The sequence below is a fragment of the Chlorocebus sabaeus genome, chromosome 15, assembly GCF_047675955.1.
Source record: "Chlorocebus sabaeus isolate Y175 chromosome 15, mChlSab1.0.hap1, whole genome shotgun sequence".
NCBI lineage: Eukaryota > Metazoa > Chordata > Mammalia > Primates > Cercopithecidae > Chlorocebus > Chlorocebus sabaeus.
Window position 1 is genome coordinate 77,158,395 of NC_132918.1, and position 27,815 is coordinate 77,186,209.

Sequence of the window (27,815 nt, forward strand, 5' to 3'; positions counted from 1 at the left end):
GGTTCCTGATAACCTGTCTAGGTAACTGAGGGTCAGCATCAAGGGGTCAGTGAAGGGCTGGAAAAGTAGCTAAAAATAGAAGATGATGGAGGCAAAGTCTATGGTAGAGAAACAAGATCATCTCATTTGTACCACAGGCAAGAGTGGTAGGGAAGGTCAATGCTGGGCAGAAAGAAAAGTGCAAATCAAGGTTAGCCACCTTGGAATACAGCTTGGATGAACGGAAGGAAGAAAGGATCGACGCTATAGTTTCTCCAGCCCAGAACTAACTCTACTTAAATATTAACCTCAAAATGCTCAATTAACTCCCCAGACATCTTCATTTTCCTAATTATTATTTACATAGTTTTTCTTCTCTTCTTGGGCTGAGACACATCAGCTCACTTCTGCCACATTTAAGAAGTGCCTGCACATTCTGTTCTAACTTGAGACAGAGCCTCTGCTCTCACCTGGCTGCGCCACCCACACATCAGGGATCACACACATGAGGCGGCATCCCAGTCCAATGGTGCTGGAACAGCAGAGGCCTGGCTCCAAAATGCAGCCCCTTATCAGATATGCAACCTAAGGCAGTTATTGATAAGGTTTCAGGGTTTTATCCTCATTGACTATTAAAAAAGTAAGACATAGCTCGAACTGGGTGGAGCACATCTCCCCCTCCAAAGGAACGCAGCTCATCACCAGCAACGGAACAAAGTTAGACGGAGAATGACTTTGACAAGTTGAGCAAAGAAGGCTTCAGTTGATCAAACTTCTCAGAGCTGAAGGAGGAACTATGTACCCAACGCAAAAAAACTAAAAACCTTGAAAAAAGAATGGAAGAATGGATAACTAGAATAACCAATGCAGAGAAGTCCATAAATGAACTGACAGAGATGAAAACCATGACACAAGAACTAAGTGACAAATGCACAAGCTTCAGTAACCGACTCGATCAACTGGAAGAAAGAGTATCAATGATTGAAGATCAAATGAATGAAATAAAGTGAGAAGAGAAGTTTAGAGAAAAAAGAGTAAAAAGAAATGAACAATGCCTCCAAGAAATATGGGATTATGTGAAAAGACCAAATCTACCTCTCATTGGTGTGCCTGAAAGTGACAGGGAGAATGGAACCAAGTTGGAAAACACTCTGCAGGACATTATCCAGGAGAACTTCCCCAACCTAGTAAGGCAGGCCAACACTCGAATTCAAGAAATACAGAGAATGCCATAAAGATACTCCTCGAGAAGAGCAACTCCAAGACACATAATTGTCAGATTCACCAAAGTTGAAATGAAGGAAAATATGTTAAGGGCAGCCAGAGAGAAAAGTCGGGTTACCCACAAAGGCAAGCTCATCAGACTAACAACACATCTCTTGGCAGAAATTCTACAAGCCAGAAGAGAGTGGGGGTCAATATTCAACATTCTTAAAGAATTTTCAACCCAGAATTTCATATCCAGCCTAAGTTTCATAAGTGAAGGAGAAATAAAATCCTTTACAGACAAGCAAATGCTGAGAGATTTTGTCACCATCAGGCCTGCCCTACAAGAGATCCTGAAGGTAACACTAAACATGGAAAGGAACAACTGGTACCAGTCATTGCAAAAACATGCCAAAATGTAAAGACCATCGATGCTAGGAAGAAACTGCTTCAACTAACGAGCAAAATAACCAGCTAATATCATAATGACAGGATCAAGTTCACACATAACAATATTAACCTTAAATGTAAATGGACTAAATGGTCCAATTAAAAGACACAGACTGGCAAATTGAATAAACAGTCAAGACCCATCAGTGTGCTGTATTCAGGAGACCCATCTCACATGCAGAGACACACATAGGCTCAAAATAAAGGGATGGAGGAAGATCTACCAAGCAAACGGAAAACAAAAAAAGACAGGGGTTGCAATCCTAGTCTCTGATAAAACAGACTTTAAACCAACAAAGATCAAAAGAGACAAAGAAGGCCATTACATAATGGTAAAGGGATCAGTTCAACAAGAAAAGCTAACTATCCTAAATATATATGCACCCAATACAGGAGCACCCAGATTCATAAAGCAAGTCCTTAGAGACTTACAAAGAGACTTAGACTCCCATACAATAATCATGGGAGACTTTAACACCCCACTGTCAACATTAGACAGATCAACGAGACAGAAAGTTAACAAGGATATCTTGTTATCCTTGAAAATGATGAGTTAATGGGTGCAGCACACCAACATGGCACATGTATACATACGTAACAAACCTGCACATTGTGCACATGTACCCTAGAACTTAAAGTACAATTAAAAAAAAAAAAGGTATTTGCCTAGTGTGAGATATTTTACTTTTTTACTTTTTCTTTTTGCACATTTCTATTTTTAACACCCAATGTGTTTTTTGTTGTTGTTGTTGTTGTTTTGTTTTTGTTTTTGTTTTTTAGATGGACTCTCACTCTGTTGCCCAGGCTGGAGTGCAGTGGTGCGATCTCTGCTCACTGCAACCTCTGCTTCCCAGGTTCCAGCAATTCTCCTGCCTCAGTCTCCCTAGTAGTTGGTATATTAGAGGTGCCTGCCACCATGCCTGGCTAATTTTTGTATTTTTAGTAGAGACAGGGTTTTGCCACGTTGGTCAGGCTGGTCTTGAACTCCTGACCTCAGGTGATTCGCTCGCCTCAGCCTCCCAAAGTGTTGGGATTATGGGCATGAGCCACCACACTCGGCTGTATTTTCTATATAAGAAAAAATAACATACACAAAATATTACTTGAGGACAATGTATAAGGAGATAATCTGTGTTTGGGGGAAAAAAAAAAAAAGTAAGGCATACCTGATAAGGATATTGTAAGGATTAAACTAAATAATATCTATTAAAGTACTTAACGCTGTGCCTGCATTTTGATCAAGTGTGATAGATACTGGCATAACAATGTTCATCTATTTGTATAAAATATTCTTAAAGGTCACTTACAACCTTCTTTCATGATATACACATTATATCTCAGTAAAGCTTTTTTTCTTTTTTAAGGATAATTTTATTCCAAAGATAACATACAGAATGGTCTAGAGAGATTGCCTAACTGTAAAGGCCAAACTGAACTCAGTGGAGGTTTTTTCAACGGCCTGCTCTGATCTTCCTTTTAAACGTCATCTTTCACAATACACTGTGCGCCTCACTCTCCAAGCCCGAGTGTTCTAACCAGTTCTCTGCATCAGCCCGGCTGCCATGGCCCCATAATGCCTCCTTTCCCAAATTTTCTTAGTCACTCAGTTCCTTTGTGGTTAGTCTCAGCTAAGACAATAGCAAATGAATAAATTACTTTTCTTAAAATTCATATTATTAACACGGAAATGACTAATAGGTAACTTCTCCCAAAGAATATATACATTTTTCTTAAAAAATGAATCATGTTTTTACAAGTGTTAGACTATACATAATTTCACAATTCTATATAATACATATACAATATATAATTTTATAAAAGTTTACATAGAAATAATTTCAAATTTATAGAAAGTTGAAAAGAAAACCCACCATGTATCCTTTACTCAGTTTTACCAATTACTAACATTTTACCCCATTTGTTTCATTTGTTCCCTGTTCTCTCCTTCCCCTCTTTAAAATAAACACATACATACACTTAATTATTATATGAATAAATGAATGAAACTTTTTCCTAATTTAAGAGTAAGGCCTTTTACCCTTAAATACCTCTAACTGCTTCAGTATATCTTTCTAGAAAGAAGGATATTCTCTATATAACCACAGGACAGTTACCAAGTGCCTTTATCCTATCTACTGTCTGTATTCCAATTAATTCCATGTCAGTATAAAATCAGATCTAGTTTAGGGTCAGGTATCGCATTTGGTTTTCTTTTTTTTTTTTTTTTTTTTGGCCAGAGACAGGGATCTTGCTCTGTTCCCAGCCTGGGGTACATGCTGCAATCATAGCTCACTATAACCTCCAACTCCCAGATTCAAGGGATCCTTCCACCTCAGCCACCTGAGTAGCTGGGACTAATACCATATGACCCAGCCATCCCATTACTGGATATATACCCAAAGGAATATAAATCATACTGCTATAAAGACACATGCACACGTATGTTCACTGCGGCACTATTCACAATAGCAAAGACTTGGAATCAACCCAAATGTCCATCAGTGACAGACTGGATTAAGAAAATGTGGCACATATACACCATGGAATACTATGCAGCCATAAAAAAGGATGAGTTCGTGTCCTTTGTAGGGACACAGGTGCAGCTGGAAACCATTATTCTCAGCAAACTTTCACAAGAACAGAAAACCAAACACCACATGTTCTCACCATAGGTGGGAACTGAATAATGAGATCACTTGGACATGGGAAGGGAAACATCACACACCAGGGCCTATCATGGGGAGGGGGGAGGGGGGAAGAATTGCATTGGGAGTTATACCTGATGTAAATGACGAGTTGATGGGTGCTGACGAGTTAATGGGTGCAGCACACCAACATGGCACATGTATACATATGTAACAAACCTGCACATTGTGCACATGTACCCTAGAACTTAAAGTATAATTTAAAAAACAAAGAAAGAAAGAAAAAAGCCCTATTTACGTACAGATGTATGGTGCAATAAACTAGTTTGACTGAATCAAAACTACCATTTCGCTTTTTCCTAAAAAATACATATATTTACACATGTATGTGATATATGTTTATATATATGTTTATATTATACACACACACACACATTTTAATCTAAAGGCCTTCTTGACCTAAAATAATCTTCCTGGGTAGTGTCAGAACTTTCCTTTCAGGCAAGGCAGGCAGCCAAATGTTAAAATTATGCTAGAGAAGGTATGCAAAATTGTTGCACTTTATTAAGACAATAAAAAAAAATCCCCAAACTTTATTGTTTTAATAAAAGCTGTTCTTAAATTGTGTTTTATTTACTTAATTCGATGGTATGTTTAGGAGGGTGATGTTTTACACTTAGCTTTAAGTACCCAAAAGGTAATTATCTGTGAAAAATTCTAGAAGAGAAATGGCACTGAGCTTAATAAAACATGAAAGCAAAATTACCCAATAGCAGAAATAAGAAGACAGAGGCAAGGGAAGAGTCAATTCCCAGATGAGCTTGTTCAACTTTACTAAGGGAGTTTATCAAGCCTAAACTCATTGAAATTTTTCCCCCAAAGACTTGCTACTTAGGAAAACATATTATCCTCATACTCTGCTTTTCAACCTGGAGCACTTTATAGCTCAGTCTCAACAGGAGATGCAGTATATCTTACTTTTCACCCATTGATTTGGGAAAGAAAATAAAACAGCTTTAAAATATTTTATCAGGCTAGTGTATCATTAAGATGTACGAGTTGAATGTAAGATACACCTGGGGTTTCTTAAAAATGTTTTCATGTAAGCCAGGCATAGTGGCTCATGCCTGTAATCCCAGTGCTTTGGGAGGCCAAGGTGGGAGGATTACTTGAGGCCAGGAGATGGAGACCAGACTCGCCAACATGGTGAAACCCCGTCTCTACTAAAAATACAAAAATTACCCGAGCATGGTGGCAGGCGCCTGTAATCCCAGCCACTTGGGAGGCTGAGGCGGCTGAATCGCCTGAACCTGGGAGGTGGAGGGTTCAAGGATCACACCACTGCACTCCAGCCTGGGCAACAGGGTGAGACCCTGCCTTGAAAAAAGTTTTCATGTGGGCAGTACCAACCCTCTTCAACCTCCAGTGGCATTCACTACCCCTGCCCTCTGCAACAGCTTACAGAACCCAAGACGGGAGCTAGCTCTGCTAATCAGCCAACCACCTCAGCACAGGAGGGTCTTGTCGAGGAAGAGGCCACTCAATAGACACTGTTCATCACTATTTAATTCAAATAAAGGGGAGAGAAGCAGCACCTCCCCGCAGAGCATTAAACTTTAAACACTTCAAATTATATCTAGTAAAAGCAATTCAGTGTAACAAGAAGAGAAGCCTAATCTGAACTGGCAGGAATTTGGAATTATTGAACATCTTGAAAGTCTTAACATCGAATGTCCTTGAAGTGAAGAATATAATGAGAAGCAGGTTCATCAGTGCCTGCCCGATGGAGAGCATCTCCCTGCAGATAAAACGACCAACTCAATAGCGGCCCACGAGAGCACAGCACTCAGCAAAACAGGCTCGGCTCCAGGTTTTAAAATACATTTTTAAGAATTCAAATTTTTAACCACTTGAGTAACTACATTCTTTAATTGACCAGTTGACCAATGATACAACTGACCAACGCAAAAGATGAAAATTTTGAATAATATCAAAAGGTATACCTAAATCCCTACATACTTTCAACCATAAATCTCTTGTTCCCCTAACGGCACCCCTGGCAACCACTACTACTGGCCTCTTGTGTGTCCTTCCAAAGATTGGTGGGGCGGAGGCGGGGGGTGGGTGAAGAGAGGGATGGGGAGAGAGAGGGAGGAAGAGAGGGAGAAAGGGGTAGCAGGGGAGAGAGACAGAGAGAGGGAGGGGGAGGGGGAGAGGAGGAGAGAGGGAGAGAGAGAGAGGGGGAGAAAGGGAGAAGGGGGAGAGGGAGGGAGGGAGGGGGAGAGAGGGAGGGAGGGAGGGAGAGAGGGAGGGAGGGATGGAGGGGAGCGAGAGGAAGAGAGAGAAAGAAAAAGCAAGGATGTGCATGTCTCTACTGTTTTTGTTTGTTTTGACTGGTTGGTTGTTGCTATCATGGTATACCTTCCCCACCCCCTGTGTTTTTGTTTTGTTTTGTTTTGTTTTTGAGACAAGGTCTTGTTCTACTGCCCAGACTGGAGTACAGGGGAGTAATCATGGATCACTGCAGCCTTGACCTCCCTGGGCTTAAGCGATCCTCCCATCTCAGCCTCCTGAGTATCTAGCTGGAACTACTGGAGCACACCACCACACCAGGCTAATTTTTTTTATATTTCTGTAAGACAAGGTTTCCCTATGTTGCCCAGGCTGGTCTCGAACTCCTGGGCTCAAGCAATCCTCCCATGTCAGCCTTCCAAAGTGCTGGGATTACAGGTATGCGCCACTGTGCCCAGCCCCCCATGTTTTTTAACCTTTTCATCAACTTTAATTAAATTTCTCTTGTATCTCAGAAGCTCAGTTTTTTATCAGAAATACCCCATTTCATTTCACAGGCTGTGCCTTTCCAGTCTTGGGCAGTCAGGTACTGCTTGTTTCCCAGGGCTCAACTTAGCCGGGTCCTGAAAGCCCAGTACCCCTCATGGACACTCATTCAGTGTCTGGCTCTCTACTAAGAGCATGACAGACGTGATCTCATTAATCCTCACCACAGCACACAATTCAATCCTCACATCAACAATTATTGTCCGCATTTCAAGGAATAACTTGCCCCAGTGGCATTACAGGACTAGTTCTGAACCCAGTACTGCCCTCCCCACCCTCACCAAGAGCCTAGAGCATTTGCCTTTAATCCCACAGCCTCATAGAAAGTGAGATGGGAGCCACTCAAAACCAGATGCACAATGTGAACAAGGCCAGCCTGGCTGAGTCTGGATTATACTGGAGCTTTCCGATGCGTGGAGAATATAAACATTTGGGCAGTCTATCAAACCATTTAGGGGGAAAGTTATAACAATCAGGTTTTAGAGATGCTTCTTAGCCACTCCTTCCTGATCACCTTCAGGTGGAACTTGGCTTAACAACCAAGTTATCGGTCAATAGAAATGTTTTAGCAGAATTGGGTTAATCTGTTATAAAAAGAGTATTGTGACGTGCTTAATGTCACTTAACCCTAACAACTGCCCTGTACAGTTGATGCCATTATTACGCCCAATTTACAGAAGTGAAAACTGAGGCTAAGAGCAATTACTCATTTACTGAGTTACTTGAGATTACAAAGCTAGGTAGTAGCCTGTGAGTGGCCCAGGCACAGCCAGAAACCAGGTGTTTTTTTTGTTTTTTTTTTTTTTTTTTTTTTTTGAGACGGAGTCTCACTCTGTCACCCAGGCTGGAGTGCAGTGGTGCCATCTCAGCTCACTGCAAGCTCCACCTCCCAGGTTCACACCATTCTCCTGCCTCAGCCTCCTGAGTAGCTGGGACTATAGGTGCCCACCACCACGCCCGGCTAATTTTTTTTTTTTTTTTTTTTTTTGTATTTTTAGTAGAGACAGGGTTTCACCATGTTAGCCAGGATAGTCTCAATCTCCTGACCTCGTGATCCGCCCACCTCGGCCTCCCAAAGTGCTGAGATTATAGGCGTGAGCCACCGCGCCCAGCCCCAGGTTTTTTTTTTTTTTTTTTTTTTACCTAATTCCCTATGCTGTCTACCACACCAGATCCTCCATTTGTTCTAAAAAATTTTGTCTATGTCAAAAAAAAATGGGAAAAGTAAAGAGACAAACCATGAAATGGGAGCTGGAGCTTCCGGATAGCTGAACACAGGAGGCTCTAGGAGGGTGGCCGCCCAGGTAGGGCTTAGAAGTTCCACATCCCTTCCCTATACCTCATCCTACATATCTCTTCATCTGTATCCTTTATAATAAACTGGCAAACGTAAGTTTCAAAGGGCAGATTTACAATGTGTACAGGTACTTGCCTCCAGCCATGCAGGTTGTTCTTATTAGTGCCATGCTGCCTCACGAAATCCTGGAGATGACCAACAAGTTCATGATGGACCCAATCCCCATCTTGGTGAAATGGCTTTCTTTTGCCCTTTCACTTTCTGCCATGGGATGCCACAGCAAGAAGGTCCTCACCAGACGCTTGTCCCTCAACCTTGGACTTCCATCAAGGGAACATCATTAATGTCATCATCATCCCAAAATGAACCTCCCCCAGGCTCCTTAAGTTTATTTTTCTGCGCAGCAACTGCTTGTGCTGAGACATTGGAAAGGGCTTTGGTTCCAGAATCCTCGAGGAATACACAACTCATTATAGATCCTTACACCTTGGAGTATAATCACACTTCTGCTTAGGAAGGCCAAGAGCCCAGCAAAGCAGGTGGCACTTCCACATGTAAATAGACTGGTCCTTGAGGTCTAACAGTGAGTGAAATTTTCCAGTGGACTTGGAGGTTGCCATGTAGGACTTACTCCAGTAACAGTTCCATTTGGGCATGGAGAATATGTAAAGAATGGTGTGGTGGACATTGCTCATATATACGTGGTAATCCTCTCCCTCCTGCGCACACTGGAACCAGCCTTTCCTGCCCCCTTACATGTAGGCTGGGTCAGTGAAAAGCCTTTTCTTTCCCTGTGCCCTAAAAGGCTTTGTATTTGAAAATGAAAGCGTAAGATTTTGAAGAAGCCTGCACCTCAGCAACCTCTGAATCATTCACTGCACAAAGCACAGTCACCAGTTACCAGACCTATGATGGGCCAACTCTCTACATGAAGCAGCACATCCAGAGATGCATCTTACTTGCCCCCAGGTCTACGGAGTTGTAAAAAAGGAAGGAATTAAGCATTTTGGTTTTGGATGGTCCAAAGGAAAATGTCACTGAGTGAGTTACTTTAACTAAGTCATGAAACTGCATTAGAAGGACTTACTATGGGAGAAGAATGAGGGGCTCCAGACAGAAAGCCCCAAGGCAATAAAGAGACAAGGAAGTGATAGAAGGGGACAGAATGACCAAGGAGGCCAGGGTTATGGGCCACATTCTCCACCTTTGCCACCACATCTTATCTGATGACCTGACCCACCACATTAAAAAAGTTCATTTATGTTCTTCTTAGTTTCTTCTACTCAAAACACCATTAAAAATACCTTAGTTCCCTTTTTCTGTTTTTTTGTTGTTGTTGTTGTTTTTAGATGGAGTTTCACTCTGTCGCCCAGGCAGGAGTGCAGTGGTGCAATCTCAACTCACTGCAGCCTCCGCCTCCTGGGTTCAAGCAATTCTCCTGCCTCAGTCTCCTGAGTAGCTGGGACTACAGGTGCCCACCACCATGCCTAATTTTCTTTTTTTTTTTTTTTTTTTTTTTGTATTTTTAGTAGACACAGGGTTTCATCATGTTGGCCAGGTTGGTCTTAAACTCCTGACCTCAAGTGATCCGCCCACCTCAGCCTCCCAAAGTGCTGGGATTACAGTTGTGAACCACCACACATGGCCAAAAATGCCTTCATTCTTAAGTCCACAGGTTATTAAACATACATTGCTCTAACCTATACCATGGATGAAAATTGAAAATTAAGCCAATAACATAAATTATTAGTTTAGAAATCACAGATTTAGAGTAAGTCACGTTTTTAATCAATGTGTTTGTTTTTTATTTTCACTGGGTTGGTTTGGGGGTCATTAGGATATTTTGAAGGCATATAGAGTCATCCCTTGGTGTCCATGGGGGATTAGTTCCATGACCCTTCTAAGATACCAAAATTCACAGATGCCCAAGTCCCTGATATCAAATGGCATTGTATTTGCATATAATCTATGCCTATATATTCCACTGTAAATCATCTCTAAATTACTTACGTCTAATGTAATGTAAATGCTACGTAAACAGTTATTTGTATTGTTTAGAAAATAGTGACAAGATTAAAAGTCTATCCATGTTCAAAACAGATGCAATTTTTTTTAGAGTATTTTTGATCCAGAGTTGGTTGGATCCACAAAGGCAGAACCCACAGATACAGAGGACTGATTGTATATAGAACTAGAAACTCAGAATTTACATTTTAGCTTGTATCATTGTTCAAAAATTGATTAATACCATTAATATTACTGGCCTCTTTGGTGACACTAACCATTCCCTTGGCAATTTTGTACTGGTTTTCTATTACTGCCTAACTACCCCAAAACGAGAGGTTAAAAGTGACTACTATTTTATTTTCTCTGAACATGTATCAGGAACTGAGGCCGGTCTCCCTTGGGTGATTCTTTCTATTCTGGGTGGCATCACCTTGGGTCACTCAGTGGTAGTTGGCCAGTAGCTAGACTTGTCTGGAGGGGTCATGAAGGCCTTGGGCATATCCTGGTGCCTTGAGAGGGGCAGCTGGAAGCCTGGATTTTGCTGTGTCCCTTCATGTATTCTTACATGAAGAATACATGAAGGCCTCGCAATGGGGTCTCTCCAGTAGGGTAGTAAATATTTACAGGGTGGCTCAGGGTTCTGAGCCAAGTTTTCTTACAGCCCACGCATGGAACCATCAGTGGTACTTTGACTTTTAGTCAAAGCTGCCACACGCCGGGCTCAGAAATAGCCCCTTTATGCATTGCATGCCTCTATCAAAATATCTCATGTACCTCATAAATATATACATTATGTACCCTCAAAAATTTAAAAAAAAAAATTTACGAAGGAAAAAATAGTACCTGCCTTTTTGATAGGAATGCTGACAGGAAAGTTTCAAAGAATCTGTGGCTATCTCTAATCTGCCCCAGCCTGAGACCAAAGGACCACACATAGACATGCAAAGTATAAGCTCAAATCAACCTTGGAAAGACTGAAGCCTGGTTTAATTCTAACAATAATAAATTACCAAAATAAACAAATCCTGCGTTAAGACAGTGCTGAAATAAAAGATGTCTGTGTTCCACCCTAGAACTTTAACTATCATGAACAAATTCAACATTAAAATGTAATGCTTTGTTTTTAGAAAATTAAAAAAAGAATGGGAGCTAATACTTGCAAATTATGTATCTGATAAAGGTCTAACTATCAAGACCATATAAATAACTCACATGACTCGATAAAATATAAATGAATTTAAAAAGACAAAGGATTTTTATATGCATTTCTCCAAAGAGTATGTATGAATGGCCACTAAGCATATAAAAAGATACTTAACATCATTCATTAGGGAAATGCAAATCAAAATTACAAGGAGGTATCACTTCACACCCACTAGTATGGCTGCTATACTAACAAATGTTGGCAAGGATATGGAAAAATTGGAACCCCATACATTGCTGATAGGGATGTAAAATGGTGCAGCTGCTTTGGAAACCAGTCTGGTTGTTCCTTAAAAAGTTAAACATAGAATTACCATATGGCCCAGTCATTCCACTTTTAAATATACACCCAAAAGAATTTAAAACAAACTCACACAAAAACTGGCATACAAATGTTCACAGCAGCATTATTCATAATAGCCAAAAGGCAAAAGCAACCCAAATACGCACCAACTAATGAAGGGATTAAAAATTATGTCATGTCCATACAATGGAATATTAGTCATAAAAAAGCAATGAAGTACTGATTTATGCTATAACATGGATGAACCTTGAAAACACTATGCTAAGTGAAAAAAGCCAGACACAAAAAGCCACAATATTGCACACAATCCATTTAAATGAAATATCCAAAATAGGCGAATCCATAGAGACAGTGGTTAGTGGTTGCCAGGGGCTGGGAAAAGAGGGTGGATAGAAATGGGGAGTGACTGCTCATGGAAACAGGGGACTTTTTTAGGGATGATAAAATATTCTGGAATAAGATAGTGGTAGTGGTTGTACAATTTTGAAAACATACTAAAAACCACTGAATTACACACTTAAAAAGAGTAAATTTTACGGTATGTGAATTGTATCTTAAATTTTAAGAAAAGATAAGAGCCACTTGTTAGCTATGCAACTTTGGGCTTATCACAAATCTATTCTGTGCCTCAGTGTCCTCACCTAGAAAATGTGGTCATAGCAGTGCCTGCCTCATAGGGCTGTTGTGAGAAATACACAAGATAATCCAAGAAAAGTACTTAGCATAGTACCTGCCACATAGCAATGTGTTCAAAGATGCCATTTACTATTATTTCCTTTACCCAAAAATGTGTTCCTTATAACTGTTAAGTTTCTTCTCTCTCTAAAAAAGTAAAACAATCAAGAAACATTTTGCTTATTAATCTTTACTGATTTTCAGCTACTGGCTAATAGTTCTCTCTATATAAAAAAATTCTTATGCTTGATCAAATACACAACAATAATATTTAGAAAAATAAAATGTGGTATCTTGGATCTAGTTTTTTGAGGAACCCAAATCCAACACCACTACTACTACTACTACTACTACTGTTACTAATACTGATACTAATACTACTACTCACAGGTAAAGGAGAAGAAGAAGGAAGAAGCAGGGTTGATATTTGTTGAGTACTGAACATGCACTAAGTGGCTTATGTTCACCCCCATGTGTCATGACAGAGCCAGATGCAGAGGATGCAGTATGATTTCCCCACAGTCCCAGGCCTCCGAGGACACACGGTGGGCCATGAGGGCACAATAAGATGGCTATAATACCAGTGAGTACTGGTATATATGGGAGCACAGAGAGAAGGTCATGCTGCCTGGGAAGGTCAAGGCGGCATCACAGAAGTGTAAAGGGCTTTCTGTTTTTGTTTCTGTTTTTTGAGACGGAGTCTCACTCTATTGCCCAGGCTGGAGTTGGAATGCAGTGGTGCAATCTGGCTCACTGCAACCTCCGCCTCATGGGTTCAAGCAATTCTCCTGCCTCAGCTTCCTGAGTAGCTGGTAGGACAGGCACATGCCACCATACCCGGCATATTTTTGTATTTTTGATAGAGACAGGGTTTCACCGTGTTGCCCAGGCTGGTCTCGAATTCCTGACCTCACGTGATCCACCCGCCTTGGCCTCCCAAACTGCTAGGATTACAGGCGCGAGCTACCACACTCAACCATCTACTTTACCATATAAAGTATATGAGCTTTAAAAACCACCAGGGAGGGAGAGGGAAAGGCATTCCCAGCAAAGCAAACAGCAATGACAAAGGCAAGGGAGCATGGAGGTGTGCAGGGAGCTTGGGGAGTTGTTTGTCTACAACACTGACTGAATGATGGGTAGGGGTAGAGGGGAAGAAACTGGACCCGAAATGAGTGGGCATTTAATGCCAAAATCAAGTTTTGGACTTGCCTTAGGAAGCTGGGTGCCACCAATGATCGTTCAAGCTGGGGACTGGCACAACTAGCAGTCTTCCTTGCTCCTTTGTCCTTCACTAAAGCAGCATCTGAGATGCCGGCTCCATAAATGGCTCCAGTGGGGTGAACAAGCAGCTGACCCGGACCACACAGAACATTAGCTCCTGCCTGCAGATCAGTAAGGCCTATGTTCCTGTTGCACAGGTGAGGTAAGTGGACAAGTAAAAGTGACCAAGCATTTAATGCTGAGGTCCTAGAGAAAACCAGGACTCCCAATAGAAAGGGTGAAAAAAAGAAGGGAGGGAGGGACAGGAGGGGTGAGGGAGCTCCATTAAACCTCTGTAGATTAAAAGAGCTGTTCATCGTGCAAGAGACAAAACGAGGTATTAGTAAATTCCCTTCTTAGAAGCCATTAAGTAATACTGGAAGCTTTACTAGCTCCATCCAACAGAACTTTCTGTAATAATGGAAATGTTCTACATCTGTGCTGTCCAATATGCAGCCATCAGTCAGAGGTGGCTGCTGAGCACTTGAAACGTGTGCCACTGAAGAACTGAGTTTTAAATCTTATTTCGATTAAATTTAAGTAGTCTCGTGTAGCTAGAGGTCTCCATATTGGACAGCATAGTTTTAGAATCTGTATTTTCTTATCCCTTTTCATCTACTGTTTCTTAGACAAATGCAGCAAAGGGAGTTTGCAATCCCTTTCCATCTGCTTTGGTTTGAAGGCTTGTGTCTCCCCCAAAATTCATCTGTTGAAATCCTAACCCCTAAGGTGACAGCGTTAGAAGGTGGGCCTTTGGGAGGTGATTCAGTCATGAGAGAAGAGCTCATGTTGTTTGTAAGTACCCAGTCTACGGTAGCTTGTTACAGAAGCCCAAACAGACTAAGACACAACATTTTAATCATTCCATTACTTCTGAATGGTTTCAAATTGTTCTGAGAGACCCTAAAATTGCTTAATCATATAAAAGAGGTATTCAGTGTCATTTGTCATTGCCACCAAAATTCTGAGAATTCAGCCAATGAGTTGCCAGCAGTACCCTCTCTAAAAGAATAAAATTGGGTGTTGTTTTGAGCAGAATCAACATTTAGTATAAGCATAAAGATTTTGGTGTGCATTTTTCTTTCCAAGTAGTTGGATGAACCAGGACGTTGGGCTAGATGACTTCTGCAATCCCTCGTAACCACATGGTTTCAGAGTCTACAGATGTCACCGGGTTCATCTTGCTTCCTGTTGTGTTGCATCCTAACCAAAACATCAAAGCACCTCTCCAAAGCCCTCCGGCTCACACCCCCGGGCAGGAAAAAGTCAATAAAGTTGTAGTGTTTCACCATCAGAAACCTAGACTGGCGGGAGGAACAATTAAACAGCTTCAAATCACCTCACTCTTCACCTGTTGCAACGGATAGAATTCCCCACTCCTGTCTCCTCCTTCCCACCTCAACAAACAAACCCTTTAATTCCCCGGAAGCAGCCCACACATCCCGTAGACCTCGCCAAGTAAGGTCTCTCAATGTCCCCAAACAGGGGTGGTGTCTGCACTTGGCAAGCAGGGGCGAGGTCTATCAGTTGGCCTCTCAACCTATCCATACACTCCTGTGCACTCAACCACATAAGTGGGAACAGTGGCTTCAGGACACACAGTCTTCAGGACAGAAGACACCCACAGAGCATGCTCTCCTCAGTCAGAGTGGATGTGGAACCAACCAGTGTCAGCCAGGGTGCCAAGTCAGCCCATCTCTCTAAGGCCTCCTTTCTCACCATCCAATGCTCTAACATGCCCTGACTAAAACCCCGACATGCTTGGGGAGTACAGATGCCATGACAACGGCGGGGGAGGATAGTTAGGGAATATCACTGGTGTCAGCTATCATTGGAAGTTCTGTAAACACAGGCAGGTCCCTCACAGCTAGAAGGGGTGAGGAAGAGCTACCCAGTGGACAGGGGTAAGACAGGGCTCTTACTACCATGAGGCCACACGTGAATTAATGTGCAATTATCATTGTAAGGGGATGGGGAAAAAGAAAAACCCAAAAAATCTGTGATTTGGGCAGCTTCCAGCATGGCTATTAATATACACACTCCTCAAAACTCAGTATCTTTTGCTGTTCATTCAAGACCCCCTATGACTTAAAATGAATTTAAAGTCCTGTATTAGACAATCATATTCCTCCATGACCAAATTTGCATAAGACTTTATCCTAAAATTTGCATTTTAATTTAGAATTACCTAGCAAGGACAATAAGCCCTAACCATATGCCAACCTAACCATAGTGTCTTCAAACTCTTTACACAGATGAAGATTCACAGGCACCTACTGCTATCCTCAGTGTGGCCACCGCTGTTTGGGCTCAGTCAGCACAGGGTCAAGTACAGGAGATGGGAAACTAAGTCATTAGTAAGCGCCAGGGGAGAGTCAAACCCCGGGTCCTAGAAGCCCAGAGAAAGGATTTCTAATGCGATGAGTATTGTAAACTATTTCAAATACATCTACATATATCTACATTTTCTCGCTTTTTTATCCATAGATGGGGAAAAAGAAGTTGCCGTGCTTTCCATACTGTCAGATATGTAAAATACCAGGAAACACTTCCCTTTATTTTCTTAACTTCCCACTTGGAGTTAATCAAGAACAGGACACAGGCGGGGCACAGTGGCTCTCGCCTGTAATCCCAGCACTTTGGAAACCAAGAAGGGTGGATCACTTGAGGTCGGAAGTTTGAGACTAGCGTGGCCAATATGGCGAAACCCCGTCTCTACTAAAAATACAAAAAATTAGCCAGGCATGGTGGTGCGCACCTGTAATCCCAGCTACTCAGGAGGCTGAGGCAGGAGAATTGCTTGAACCTGGGAGGCAAAGGTTGCAGTGAGCCAAGATCACGGCACTGCACTCCAGCCTGGGCGCAGAGTGAGACAAGAAGAAATATAAAGGAAAGAAAGGAAGAGAAAGGGAGGGAGGGAGGAAGGGAGGGAGGAAGGGAGAGAGAAAAGGAGGGAGAAAAGGAAGGAGAAAAGGAGGGAGGAAGGGAGGGAGGAAGAGAGGGAGGAAGGGAGGGAGGGAGGGAGAAAGGAAGGGAGAAAGGAAGGGAGGAAGGAAGGGAGGAAGGGAAAGAGGGAGGAAGGGAAGGAGGAAGGGAAAGAGGGAGGAAGGGAAGGAGGAAGGGAGGGAGGAAGGGAGGTAGGAAGGGAAAGAGGGAGGAAGGGAAGGAGGGAGGGAGGGAAGAAGTGAGGGAGGGAGGGAGGGAGAGAGGGAGGGAGATGGAACAAGGGATCAGAAATGACCCAGAGAGAAAGGCAAGTGGCTGACTGGAAGGAAGATAAAACACAAGAGAGATCCCCAAAATGTTCTAAGAAACAGGCCCCCATTCAAACATTCTCACAGTCGCTTTAAAAATAAAACAGCCCAAACACAGAATAGATCTATGGCCAAAGCCTGGTCTTCCTAGTCCCTCCTCACAGAGATGTAAACTGCCCATGAAAACAAAACGTGTACAAGTTCTGTACATATGAATGTACAGAAAAAAAAAGACGGGCAGGATGGACCTCCAAATGGAGTCATGTGTGTCTCTACATTTTCCCACATTAAAAAGTGCCTGGAGGGATTCCGCAAACCCAAATGGTAGCATCAGATTATGTCTGGGGGTGGGGTCTGGGGTGACCTTTTAAAATACTTTCCTATCTTCTGAATGTTTTATATGGTGTATAGGTAATATTCATAATCTTTTAAAATGCTACTTCTATGGTAGAAAAAAAAGGGCCTTTGCAAGTTGTTAGAGATGAACTGGCACTTAGAGATGAACTGGCACTAAGAATACATTTGCAGTAAGGATGGGGAATGCCAGTCAGAAAATAGACACCTGAACCAAAAAGGCAATCCCTGAGCCCCATCAGGTTTTGAAGCACCACATTCCACCTCCCCCACCATTGTCTAGGTGGCTGCCAAGTGCTACTTGAGGAAGTGATAAGCATCACTGTCTGTCACACATTTATCCTTCAGGAATGAAAGGTCAGGGAAGAAGATACTAAAGCCCAATTAACATCACAGCAGACTCATAAGGTATTATACAAGTCATCTCCACTAATGAATCCACCTTCCTTGTCCAGAAAAAAAAAAAAAATCCAAATACTATTGAAAATATTGTAAGTTTCCATCAAGTCTGGCCTTTAAAATTTTTCTCATTCACAATTAAAGCCAATGAAACTAAAATTTTCTTGTATGAATGTCTTTTAAATGTTTGCTAATCACTTGACTTTTGTCCCTTTTAACCCACTTTTCACAAAGGTCAAAAGTAACTTGAAAACAGCAGTATTCATAAATTTCTCCATCTCCTGAACCCACTCCCAAATATTGACTTTTGTTGATTTTGAATGACCCTACATTCTTTGATGTGGTCACTTGAAAATAGTAGGGCCTACCTAAAAACAGACTGATAAACAGACAAAAAGCAAAGTTGTTTTCCTTGAGGGATTTGTCAAAGCACCAAGGGTGGCTGAGAGTCTGAACTTCCAAGAAGCAGCCTTACTGAAAATCAGCACCTGCTACTGAGCCCCCAACTCCGAGGAGTGCCTCACGTCAGCAAAAGGCTTTCGCTTCACTCTCCTGCTTGAGCTATATGACAACCTTGAGACAGATATCATCATTTCAGAGATGAGGAGACAGAGGTTCAGAAAGAACAAAAATGGCAGCAGGTATGCTCAATACATCATTGGCAGAGCAGGGATTTAAACAGGTCTTCTCACTCTGAACCCCACAATATCATTTCTAAACCAGAATGTCATGAATTGAAAGATGGATATATTCAACTACTCGGAAGACACTGTTCATTCAAAGTTTACAGGAATTGCCCTCCCCTCCACCGCCAAAATGCTCACCTTGTATAATAAGCTTACATCCCCAAAAAAGGAGTGCAAAAGGCTGATGTAATTTTAAGAAATATCACTTAAAAAAACTGTAGAATCAGAATCAATTTAGAAGACTGAAGGAAGATTCCTTTGATTACATAAAGATTGCAGACATCCTATTCCAGAGCTGTTTCCTCTGCAATATATGAAAATATGAGACTCCGGGGTTTGGGGGTGAACCTTTCTATTCAAATTATGCCAGTAAACTAGGATGGGAGATGGAAAGAAGAGGGAGCATGCTAAGCAATTTGGGCTTTTGTCCCAGCTTAGTTACTTATCAGCTGTGTGACTTTCAGCCTGTCATTTAGGTTCAGTTGGCCCTCCATTTTCTAATTTATAAAAATGGAAATAATACCACCTACCTCACAGGACCTCTGTGAAGAGTAGCACAATCATGGATGAAGCTCACACTAGTATAAAGTATTAATTATCATTATTTCTGCCAACAGGCCAGTTCCTGATTCACCCTCAGTGCTTACTGCATTCCTGTAACACCGCTGTTCCTATCCTAGAAGTTTCCTAACACCACCCACTTGATAAAAACCACAAGAAGCCAGGCTCGGTGGCTCATGCCTATAATCCCAGCACTTTGGGAGGGCAGGGCAGGAGGATTGCTTGAGCCCAGGAGTCGGAGAACAGCCTGGGCTACATGGCGAAACCCAGTTTCTACAAAAATTTAGCTGGGGATGATAGTGCGCACCTGTGCTCCCAGCTGCTCAGGAGGCTGAGGTGGGAGGATGGATTGAGAGCCTGGGAGGTCAAGGCTATACCACTGATTGCACCACTGCATGCCAGCTTGGGCAACAGAATGAGACCCTGTCTCAACACACACACACACACACACACACACACACGCACACGCACACGAATCTAACTCTTGCATTTCTTGCATTTAAGACTTCAAAGTCATACACAAGTAGATTCTCATAAGAATGGTCTTTATGAAACTCTCCTACCACTTTTCCTATCAATGCTGCTTTAATTTTTATAACGCACTAAATGCTGGATGCTTTGTTGTGTTGTGTTTTCAGAGGAAGTCTGTATTCTAGTCTTCCTGGCTTTAATTTTTATAACACACTAAATGCTGGATGCTTTGTTGTGTTGTGTTTTCAGAGGAAGTCTGTATTCTAGTCTTCCTGGCAGAACGATCCCATACCCCGGTGACTCCACCTCAAGTAACACTGGAAGCCACAGGATGAACCTGTGTGATATGGAGAAAAGCAAGATTTTGTCTGTCTCTCAGTTTCTGTCCATGCAGAATCAAACTGTCCTAGAAGGGACCCCACCACCCACAGAGGGAAGCACATGGTGGCCCCAGGTGACATCTGTGAGGCTACATGTCAGAGCAAGGACAAGAAAGCAGGAGATCCAGGTTCCAGCCTTAGCATCACAGCCTCCTGGTTGGGGCTTCCTTGTGCATAAACCAATGGAGGCTGGGCGAGATAGCCAGACCTCTGGATTTCAAAGGTCAATACATTTTTTTCTTTAAGTCTGGGAATTGACTTGGGGTTATTCACACTTTTGATTTTTACAAGTAAGAATATTAAGAACAAAAAGTACCATAATTCCACTTAAATAGCTAAAATGTAAAGACAGAATCAACTACTGATACACACAACAGCATGGATGAAATTCAAAAGCTTTTTTTTTTTTTTTGAGACATGATCTTACTCTGTCACCCAGCCCGGAGTACAGCAGTACAATCTCAGTTCGATGCAACCTCTGTCTCCTGGGCTCAAGCAATCCTCCCACCTCAGTCTCCTGAGAAGCTGAGACTACAAGTGTGCGCCACCATACCCAGCTAATTTGTTTGGTATTTTTTGGAGACAGGGTTTCACTATGTTGCCCAGGCTGGTCTCAAACTCCCAGACTCGAGAAATCTGCCTGCCTCAGCCTCCCAAAGTGCTGGAATTACAGGCGTGAGCCACCACACCCAGCCTCAAAAACTTTTTGTAAGTAAAAGAAGTCTGATGTGAAAGGTCATATAATTCTACCTATAGAACATTCTAGAAAAAGCAGAACTATAGATAGGAAACCAATCAGCAGTTGCCAGTTGCGGAGGAGTCAGCGAGGAGACTGATCATAAAGGGGGTAATAAGGGAACCTGCTGCTGGCAGGGCGGAATTTTGAGTACAGTGGTGGATCCACGACTCTATATATTTGTCAAAACTCATTGAACTTTACGCTTAAAAAGAGTAAATTTTATTGCATGCAAATTATACTCCAATAAAACTCAATTTTTAAAAAATGCAATCAATATTCTATTCTACCATCTTCTACAATAAAAAGGAAGAATATTTTAACCATCCAAAAGCAAAGCAACATAATTTTTGAAAAGAATAGTCATTTATTTTGAATAAAGTTATCTTTGGGAATAATGTCCTCCTTGTTTTTCTCATTTCATTCTGGACTGGGGAAAAACTTCATCAGGTAGTGACTAAGGCAGGTCTGGGTTTTGAAACCACTGGCTGGGTCATCCTTAAAGCCTTTTTCAGCTCTACAGTTCTATGCATTTGGCTACCCTGTAGTTCTTACTAAAATGAGTTTGAATTACAGCACCATTTTACCTGCCTAATATTTGTTCCAGGGAACACGAATTTCATTTTTTTTTCCCACCCTGAACACGATTTTACATAAGAGTTTTTAAAAGGCAAAATGCCAAGCAGCTGTAGGGAAAGTATTCTCTACAGTCTACTGTAAAGGGATCTGATCTGCTGAGAATAAAGAAGAAACACGGTGAAGAGGAGGCTTGGCACATATTCCTAATAACCAGGATGCAAATTAAGCAGTAATACTATAGTTGACTAGATATCAAGTTTATATTCACTTTGAGCCTATCTTCGTTTTCACTATTTAACTTCTGCTTAAGCAGCTTTGAGTTTGATAATGCTGTCATTGCATAATAAGGTCTGTTCATAGTTTTAAAATTATTATTCCCTAGTTGATCATGCTAGCTAGGATATAAATGAGTGGTAATAGCACTTTCATCTCCATTTCTCAAATAAGAAATTCTCCAGGCCTAAACTTCTAAATTATTTGTTTTGATTCTAATATTAATGGATTAGTCAGTATTCCTGAAGCTAACCAGAGAATATATCAGGAGTTCAAACTCTGCTTCCAAGAATCTTCAATTTTTTTTTTTTTTTAACTACCATTAGGAAGCCTTTAATTTTCCTTCTCTACAATGATTCATCAAAATATTAAGGTACTTAAAGTTGGTTCCCCTACCTCCATTCCCACTCCCAAAATAAATTCCAGATGAATCAGTGATTTAAATATAATAATTAACCTATAAACTCCTTGAAAACAGTGAAGAATATTTTCATAATTTTGGACCAGAGATACCCTTTCTAAATATCATACAAAACCAAAAGCCAAAAATAAAAATACTCATAAACTTGACTGCAAAAACTTAAATATTCTACAAAGCAAAAATTTTATTCAAACTCAAAATACAAATTGTATACTAGGAGATAATATCAACAGTACAAATGACAGGCCAAAAAAAGTCCTTTGTACACAAAGAGCTACTACAAATGAAGAGGAAAAAATAAGCTCAATAGAAAAACAAGTAAAGGATACAAATTGGCAGTTTGCATTAATTTTAAGAATGGCCAATAAGCAATTGAAGACATACTTGGCCCCAGTCATGATTTTAGACATGAAAATAAAAATGAGGTATCCAATTTTGATCTGTGAGAATAGAAAAACCTGAATGTTAATAACACCCATTAATGAGAGGGGGAAACAAACCCTTACAGAAGTGGTGGGAATACAAATAAGGGCAACTGTTGTAGAAGACAATTTATCAACGTCTATGAAAATTTCAAAGACATATTCTATGATCCAGCAATTCCACTGGTATAAATTCATCCTACAGATATACACCTAGAGGCATAAGAATATATATGCACAAAGACGTCACACACTACAGCATTGCACGTGACAACAACAATAAGGAAACAACTCTAAATTTCCATTAGTAGAAGACTTAAATAAAGCACCGACATCCATTCCTAAGAACACCATCTGGCCATCCAAAAAGGAGTGCAAGTAAATCCATGTGCCTAATATAAAAAGATCTCCAAAATATGTTAAGAAAAAAAAAAGGAGAAAACAGTATGCATGTGATCCCATTTGTATAAAAACATGTATTTATGTAGATACAGTTATATACACACACACATACCAAGACATACTAACACATGCCTAAATTTACTAGAAAGATATTCAAGAACAGTTAAGAGCAATTATCTCTAATGAGCACATAGGACAATAGGTGGGGATAAGTCCTTTTAGTTTTACCCTCTTCCGTTCTGGTTTATAAAAAGTAAAGACACATATAAAAAGACAAAAACAAATTGCACTTCCTACATGTATATAAAGTACCAATTAAATGTTGAGAACTCCTACTATAATTCCTGGAAAATAAAGAAGGCCAGTTGGAGGAAAATGCTTTAGAATTAGGGCTGTACCTACAGTTCCTAAAGATTCGGCTTAGGGCAAGTTAAGTGAGGCATTACAGGTAGGTGCCACTGTCCTAAGCAAGTTAAGGAAAAGGGGATGTCTCTTTAAAAAAAAAAAATGATGAAGAAATTATTTGAGTTTGTAGTTGGAGGCAGAACAGCCAGGTGTATCTAAGAAAGACATTTCACAAGGCCCTGACCCAGAAAGCAGGCAGGTTCTAGTAGATGGAATCATCAGAAGTTTGAAGTGTGGATCTTTCTACCAGATGCATGGAATATGGAAAAAGATAGCTGTTGACTATAACAACTATATTTGAACTAATGATATAAAGGAGTAGCCCTTGGAACATTAATTTTAACAAATATTTATTGCCCTAAATAAATGCATTTTAAAATTATTTCTTGTATTGTAGTAACTGTAAATTCTCCACAATAATCCATGAAAATGCCCATCTCCTACCTCCTTCCTGTACACCTAACACAAGATCTCACGAGGTCCGCAGGAGAGAATAAATTATACTTGGATGCCAAATTACCCGAGAACATTTTTATACACTAGGAATGCAGAAGCTCCTTGCAAAGTGCATAAGCAATTCGGGAACTAGGTTTTATTTAAGGATCGGTGATGGCTACTAGTCCTCACCAACGATGAATCTGACAACTCTGCCTCCACAATGAAATCATCCCCTAGAGCTTCACAATAGACCAATTAACAGCTGCCTAAAGTGACAACAGAATGCAAAAGTGTCTCTTCAGATTTGGTTCCCATAGTGTCTGCATGCCTTTGTATTCTACCTACAAGAAAATCCTACTGCATTTCTCCCGGCTTTAAATTGATGTGCAGCAGGACAAGTAGGAATTCCACTGCAGTGGGCAACTTTAAAAACAACATGAAAAACACCTTCCCCATAGAAACAAATAAGGGGGCTGAAAGCCATGCTGGTTATTCGAATGCCTCCTTCCTTTCTCACAGTGACTTACCTTAGAATTCATTTCCATGTGGTATTTGGCACAAGCTCGAAGCTGAGTCACCCAGAATTGTTTCTCTTTTGCATCAGCAGCTAAAATAGAGAAAACAGAGAAAGAAATGATTGCAGAGGTTGTTCCAAAACACATCCAACTTATTTCTGCACCCACCTAAGGGGGTGGGGAGCCTGGGGAGTGAGAGGTAGTGAGAAGGTGGGGAAGCGAGCACAGATCCCAGCGTTCTCAAGCGGCCTGCACTTACACCAAAACAGAGACTGCACTGACTCTCCACGGAACATCCTCTCTTGAGTCATATGAAAAATGGATTCTGAAATACCCGTTATAAGAATAATTTTGCCATTTTTTAACCTCCTCTGAAAAAAATCGTTTCTATAATACTTCTTTAAAAAGGCAGCAGGGAAGGAACCACATGCTTATTTTCAAATGCCTCTAACCTTGTGTAGCTAATATGAGTATCAAACGGCATTTTTTTTTTTTTTTTTTTTTTTGAAGACGGAGTCTGACTCTGTCACCCAGGCTGGAGTACAGTGGTGCCATCTCCGCTCACTGCAAGCTCCGCCTCCCAGGTTCACACCGTTCTCCCGCCTCAGCCTCCCGAGTAGCTGGGACTACAGGCGCCCACCACCACGCCCGGCTAATTTTTTTGTATTTTTTAGTAGAGACGGGGTTTCACTGTGTTAGCCAGGATGGTCTCGATCTCCTGACCTCGTGATCCACCCACCTCGGCCTCCCAAAGTGCTGGGATTACAGGTGTGAGCCACTGACCCTGGCCTCAAAGGGCACTTTTTCAGGGCCTTTTGCTGTCTACCAGGGCTGTATTGTGGTGTCACTAGCATGTACAAAATAAGCATTCAGTTGAGTTACCATTTTAGTATGTTCTCAAAGATTCATACGATTGGAAAGAACAAGATACCAAATGCTGCATTACAGAGTCTCAAACTTCCCCCAAAGAGACGTTAAAGTGCAAGTAGTCATGTTGTACAGTCATATCCTTCCGTCTATAACCTACCTCTCAAATAATATATATAAAGTTATTCTTAAATATCATGGGCACACAACAGGTTCTAATGAAATCTAAATCAATTTAACCACATAAATAACTTCATAAATATTATAACACTAGCTGCATACATGTTGACTATGAAAAAAAAAAAAACGATTCCCTGCAAATTATAACTGTTTACAAAACTGAGCCTAAGTGTCATTTGTCCATCAAACCTGACTTCGGCTTGAACTTTCAGGTGAAGAAATCTAGAGTTACTAAATGGGAAATTCTTTGGCTTAGTCCCATTTAAGGCATGAAGACGTCTCCCACAAACCCCAAATGATTCATCTGTCAAGAGGCCTGTTGCACAAGTCTGATTTACAGAGTGTGCCAGGTACACTCTAAGTTTGAAATGAACTTCCAAAGACAAAGGACTCTGCAGAAATTAGGGCCTTTTTCCTTAGTAAACTTGAAGCATTGCCAGTTTGGGGCAGTACTATCCAAAGGCTTTGCATCAGAAATACTCCCAAAAGCTGTGCGTCTCATGATATCATGATCCAACTCCTACTATGTGCAGGTAAGATGTGAAATGAGACACCAACAGCCAGTTCCTTGTGGGATGGGCTAAGAACAAGCCATAAACATGCAGAAATTTATCCTGACTTTTTTTTATAGTTAAGCTTTAGCTAAATTTAGCCATTGCGATTATTCCATGCAGATCATAAAACCTCTATATTTGCTATTAAAATTGCCCTCTAAAAAAAACCTAGGGCTTAATAATCCAAAGGATATTAATGATTCAATGGCAAAACAAGATGGCTCAATTGCCAAATTAGTTGGATTTTTCTTTTGTATGGGTTTGTGTCATTTTATAAACCACAGGCAGGGTGGAAAGTGCCATTAGGTTTTTGGTCTGCTATTGTTTCTGCACTGACAATTTATTAAGCAATAAATGGCAAAGCAAAGCCAAGGGCCATATAAATCTAGCCAGCTGGAATGCACACTGCATGAATCTCAAGAAAACATGAATCTTATCACATTCCTGAAAAAATTGTACCAACTATAGACATTTTTACTTCCTAGGTTTTTGGATTGTTTTATAGATTCTGAAATATGACTTGTATATAGATAATAAACATTAGCTTATTCCATCTCTTGGGTAGTAAAGCTTGGCAGAAGAATGGTGAAAATTGGGCTGAGAGGTGAGGAATGTAGACCCAAAGATGGACTTTGCAGAGGCAATTCATCACGGTCACGAACAGATAGCAAGCGGCCATTTCTTCGTACTTCGCTCTTACTTAGTCAAAAGAAAATGTTGCACAAAAAAGGCAGAATTTTCAATCACCTCTCAATGCTTAATACATACTACTTTTCCTCAGGCCTTGATAAATAATATAGACTCTGCGTGTCCGTGTGTGTGTGTGCGGGCACGCACATGTGGGCATTTGGATTTGCTGTTTCATTATTTTATTAGAAGAAAAGTGGCAGAAGAATCACAGCAATGCAACCATAACAGATCCCGGTAGAATGATCTAGCAATCAAATTACACTGTAATTCTATTACAAGTCTGACATCTCTGTGCAATGGATGTGTCTTGAGGGTAAATGCTGGGCTCCCTGGAAAGTCAACCTCACCTCCGGGATGCGGGGCAGGTATCCATGTTTTTTTTCCTTTACTAAAGCAAAGATGTCCATTTTCAAGAAGCAAAGAAAAGGGAAGAAAACATACAAAGGGACATTAACTCCATTCTCACCAGGCTCTACAACAGTGGATTGAACAAAACTCAAAGGGGCACTTTAACAAGAAACAGTTCTAGAGAAACTTTGGGAGGAAGACACTCGCACCCTTAAAGGGCTTATTTTGCCTTTAGAGCACAGCCCTCCCAGGGCACTGTAGTGAAGATTCATACTATTAGGTCAAAGAAAATATACTGAGCTAACGCTTAAGATCTTCGAAGTCCTAAGGCGTGCTGCTTTGGCAATCACTCACCTTTCCTTCGTCCTTAATTCCTCAGTTAATTAGGACAAGTAATTCCTAACATCAGCTCCATCTCCCCACCCCAAGGATAAGAGGGGCAGTGTGTGTCACCACAGAGTCCTCCAAACACAGCAAACTGTCAAAGGCAATTTACAAAAACAAAAAATCAAAAAACAAGAGAGCCATCACCATGGCAACTATAAACGTAGCCCGCGAGGCCTGTCTGAAAAGTTACCAGGAGAAGAACGCACCTCGCAGTTTAAACATCTCTCCATTAGCAGAGTACACGACCAGCATGTGAGGCGCTTCATCGCTCAGGGACACTATGGCTCCAGACAAAGACAGGACTCCTCGAGGCTTCTGGTGTTTGCTTTGCTCATTCACAAAATACTGCAGGATGCCAGCCTCGAAATCCAGTACGAAGTACCTGCACAAAGAAACCACAGTACATCATTTTTCTCTCCTACCCTATTCTGCACAGCAAAGCAGAGAAAAGCAAAGTGATCCAGAAGTCAACATCAAGACTCCACATCCATGAAGCTGGAAAGCAAAAGTCCCTCCCAGATGCCCAAAGTTAGCCTGAGTAGGGAGAGAGCACTGAATTCTTAAATCAGAGTGGAGTTCATAATGGGGCACTTATGGGCAAGGGCCAGGACAACTCAGGATTTGGT

At 41.2% G+C, this 27,815-nt stretch overlaps 1 protein-coding gene across 7 annotated transcripts in view; it reads right to left on the reverse strand.

The window, feature by feature from the left end:
• OSBPL10 (oxysterol binding protein like 10) overlaps positions 1-27,815 on the reverse strand; it is a 328,443-nt gene that overhangs the window by 198,019 nt on the left and 102,609 nt on the right. For 6 of the 7 annotated variants that reach the window (XM_073023669.1, XM_073023668.1, XM_008009363.3 and 3 more), the window contains exons 2-3: positions 27,396-27,571; positions 24,176-24,255 (exon numbers count right to left, since the gene is read on the reverse strand). In XM_073023669.1, the coding sequence (XP_072879770.1) occupies positions 24,176-24,255; positions 27,396-27,571 (256 nt within the window). The remainder of the gene's footprint in view (positions 1-24,175; positions 24,256-27,395; positions 27,572-27,815) is intronic. The other variant, XM_073023671.1, reaches the window with a different exon arrangement.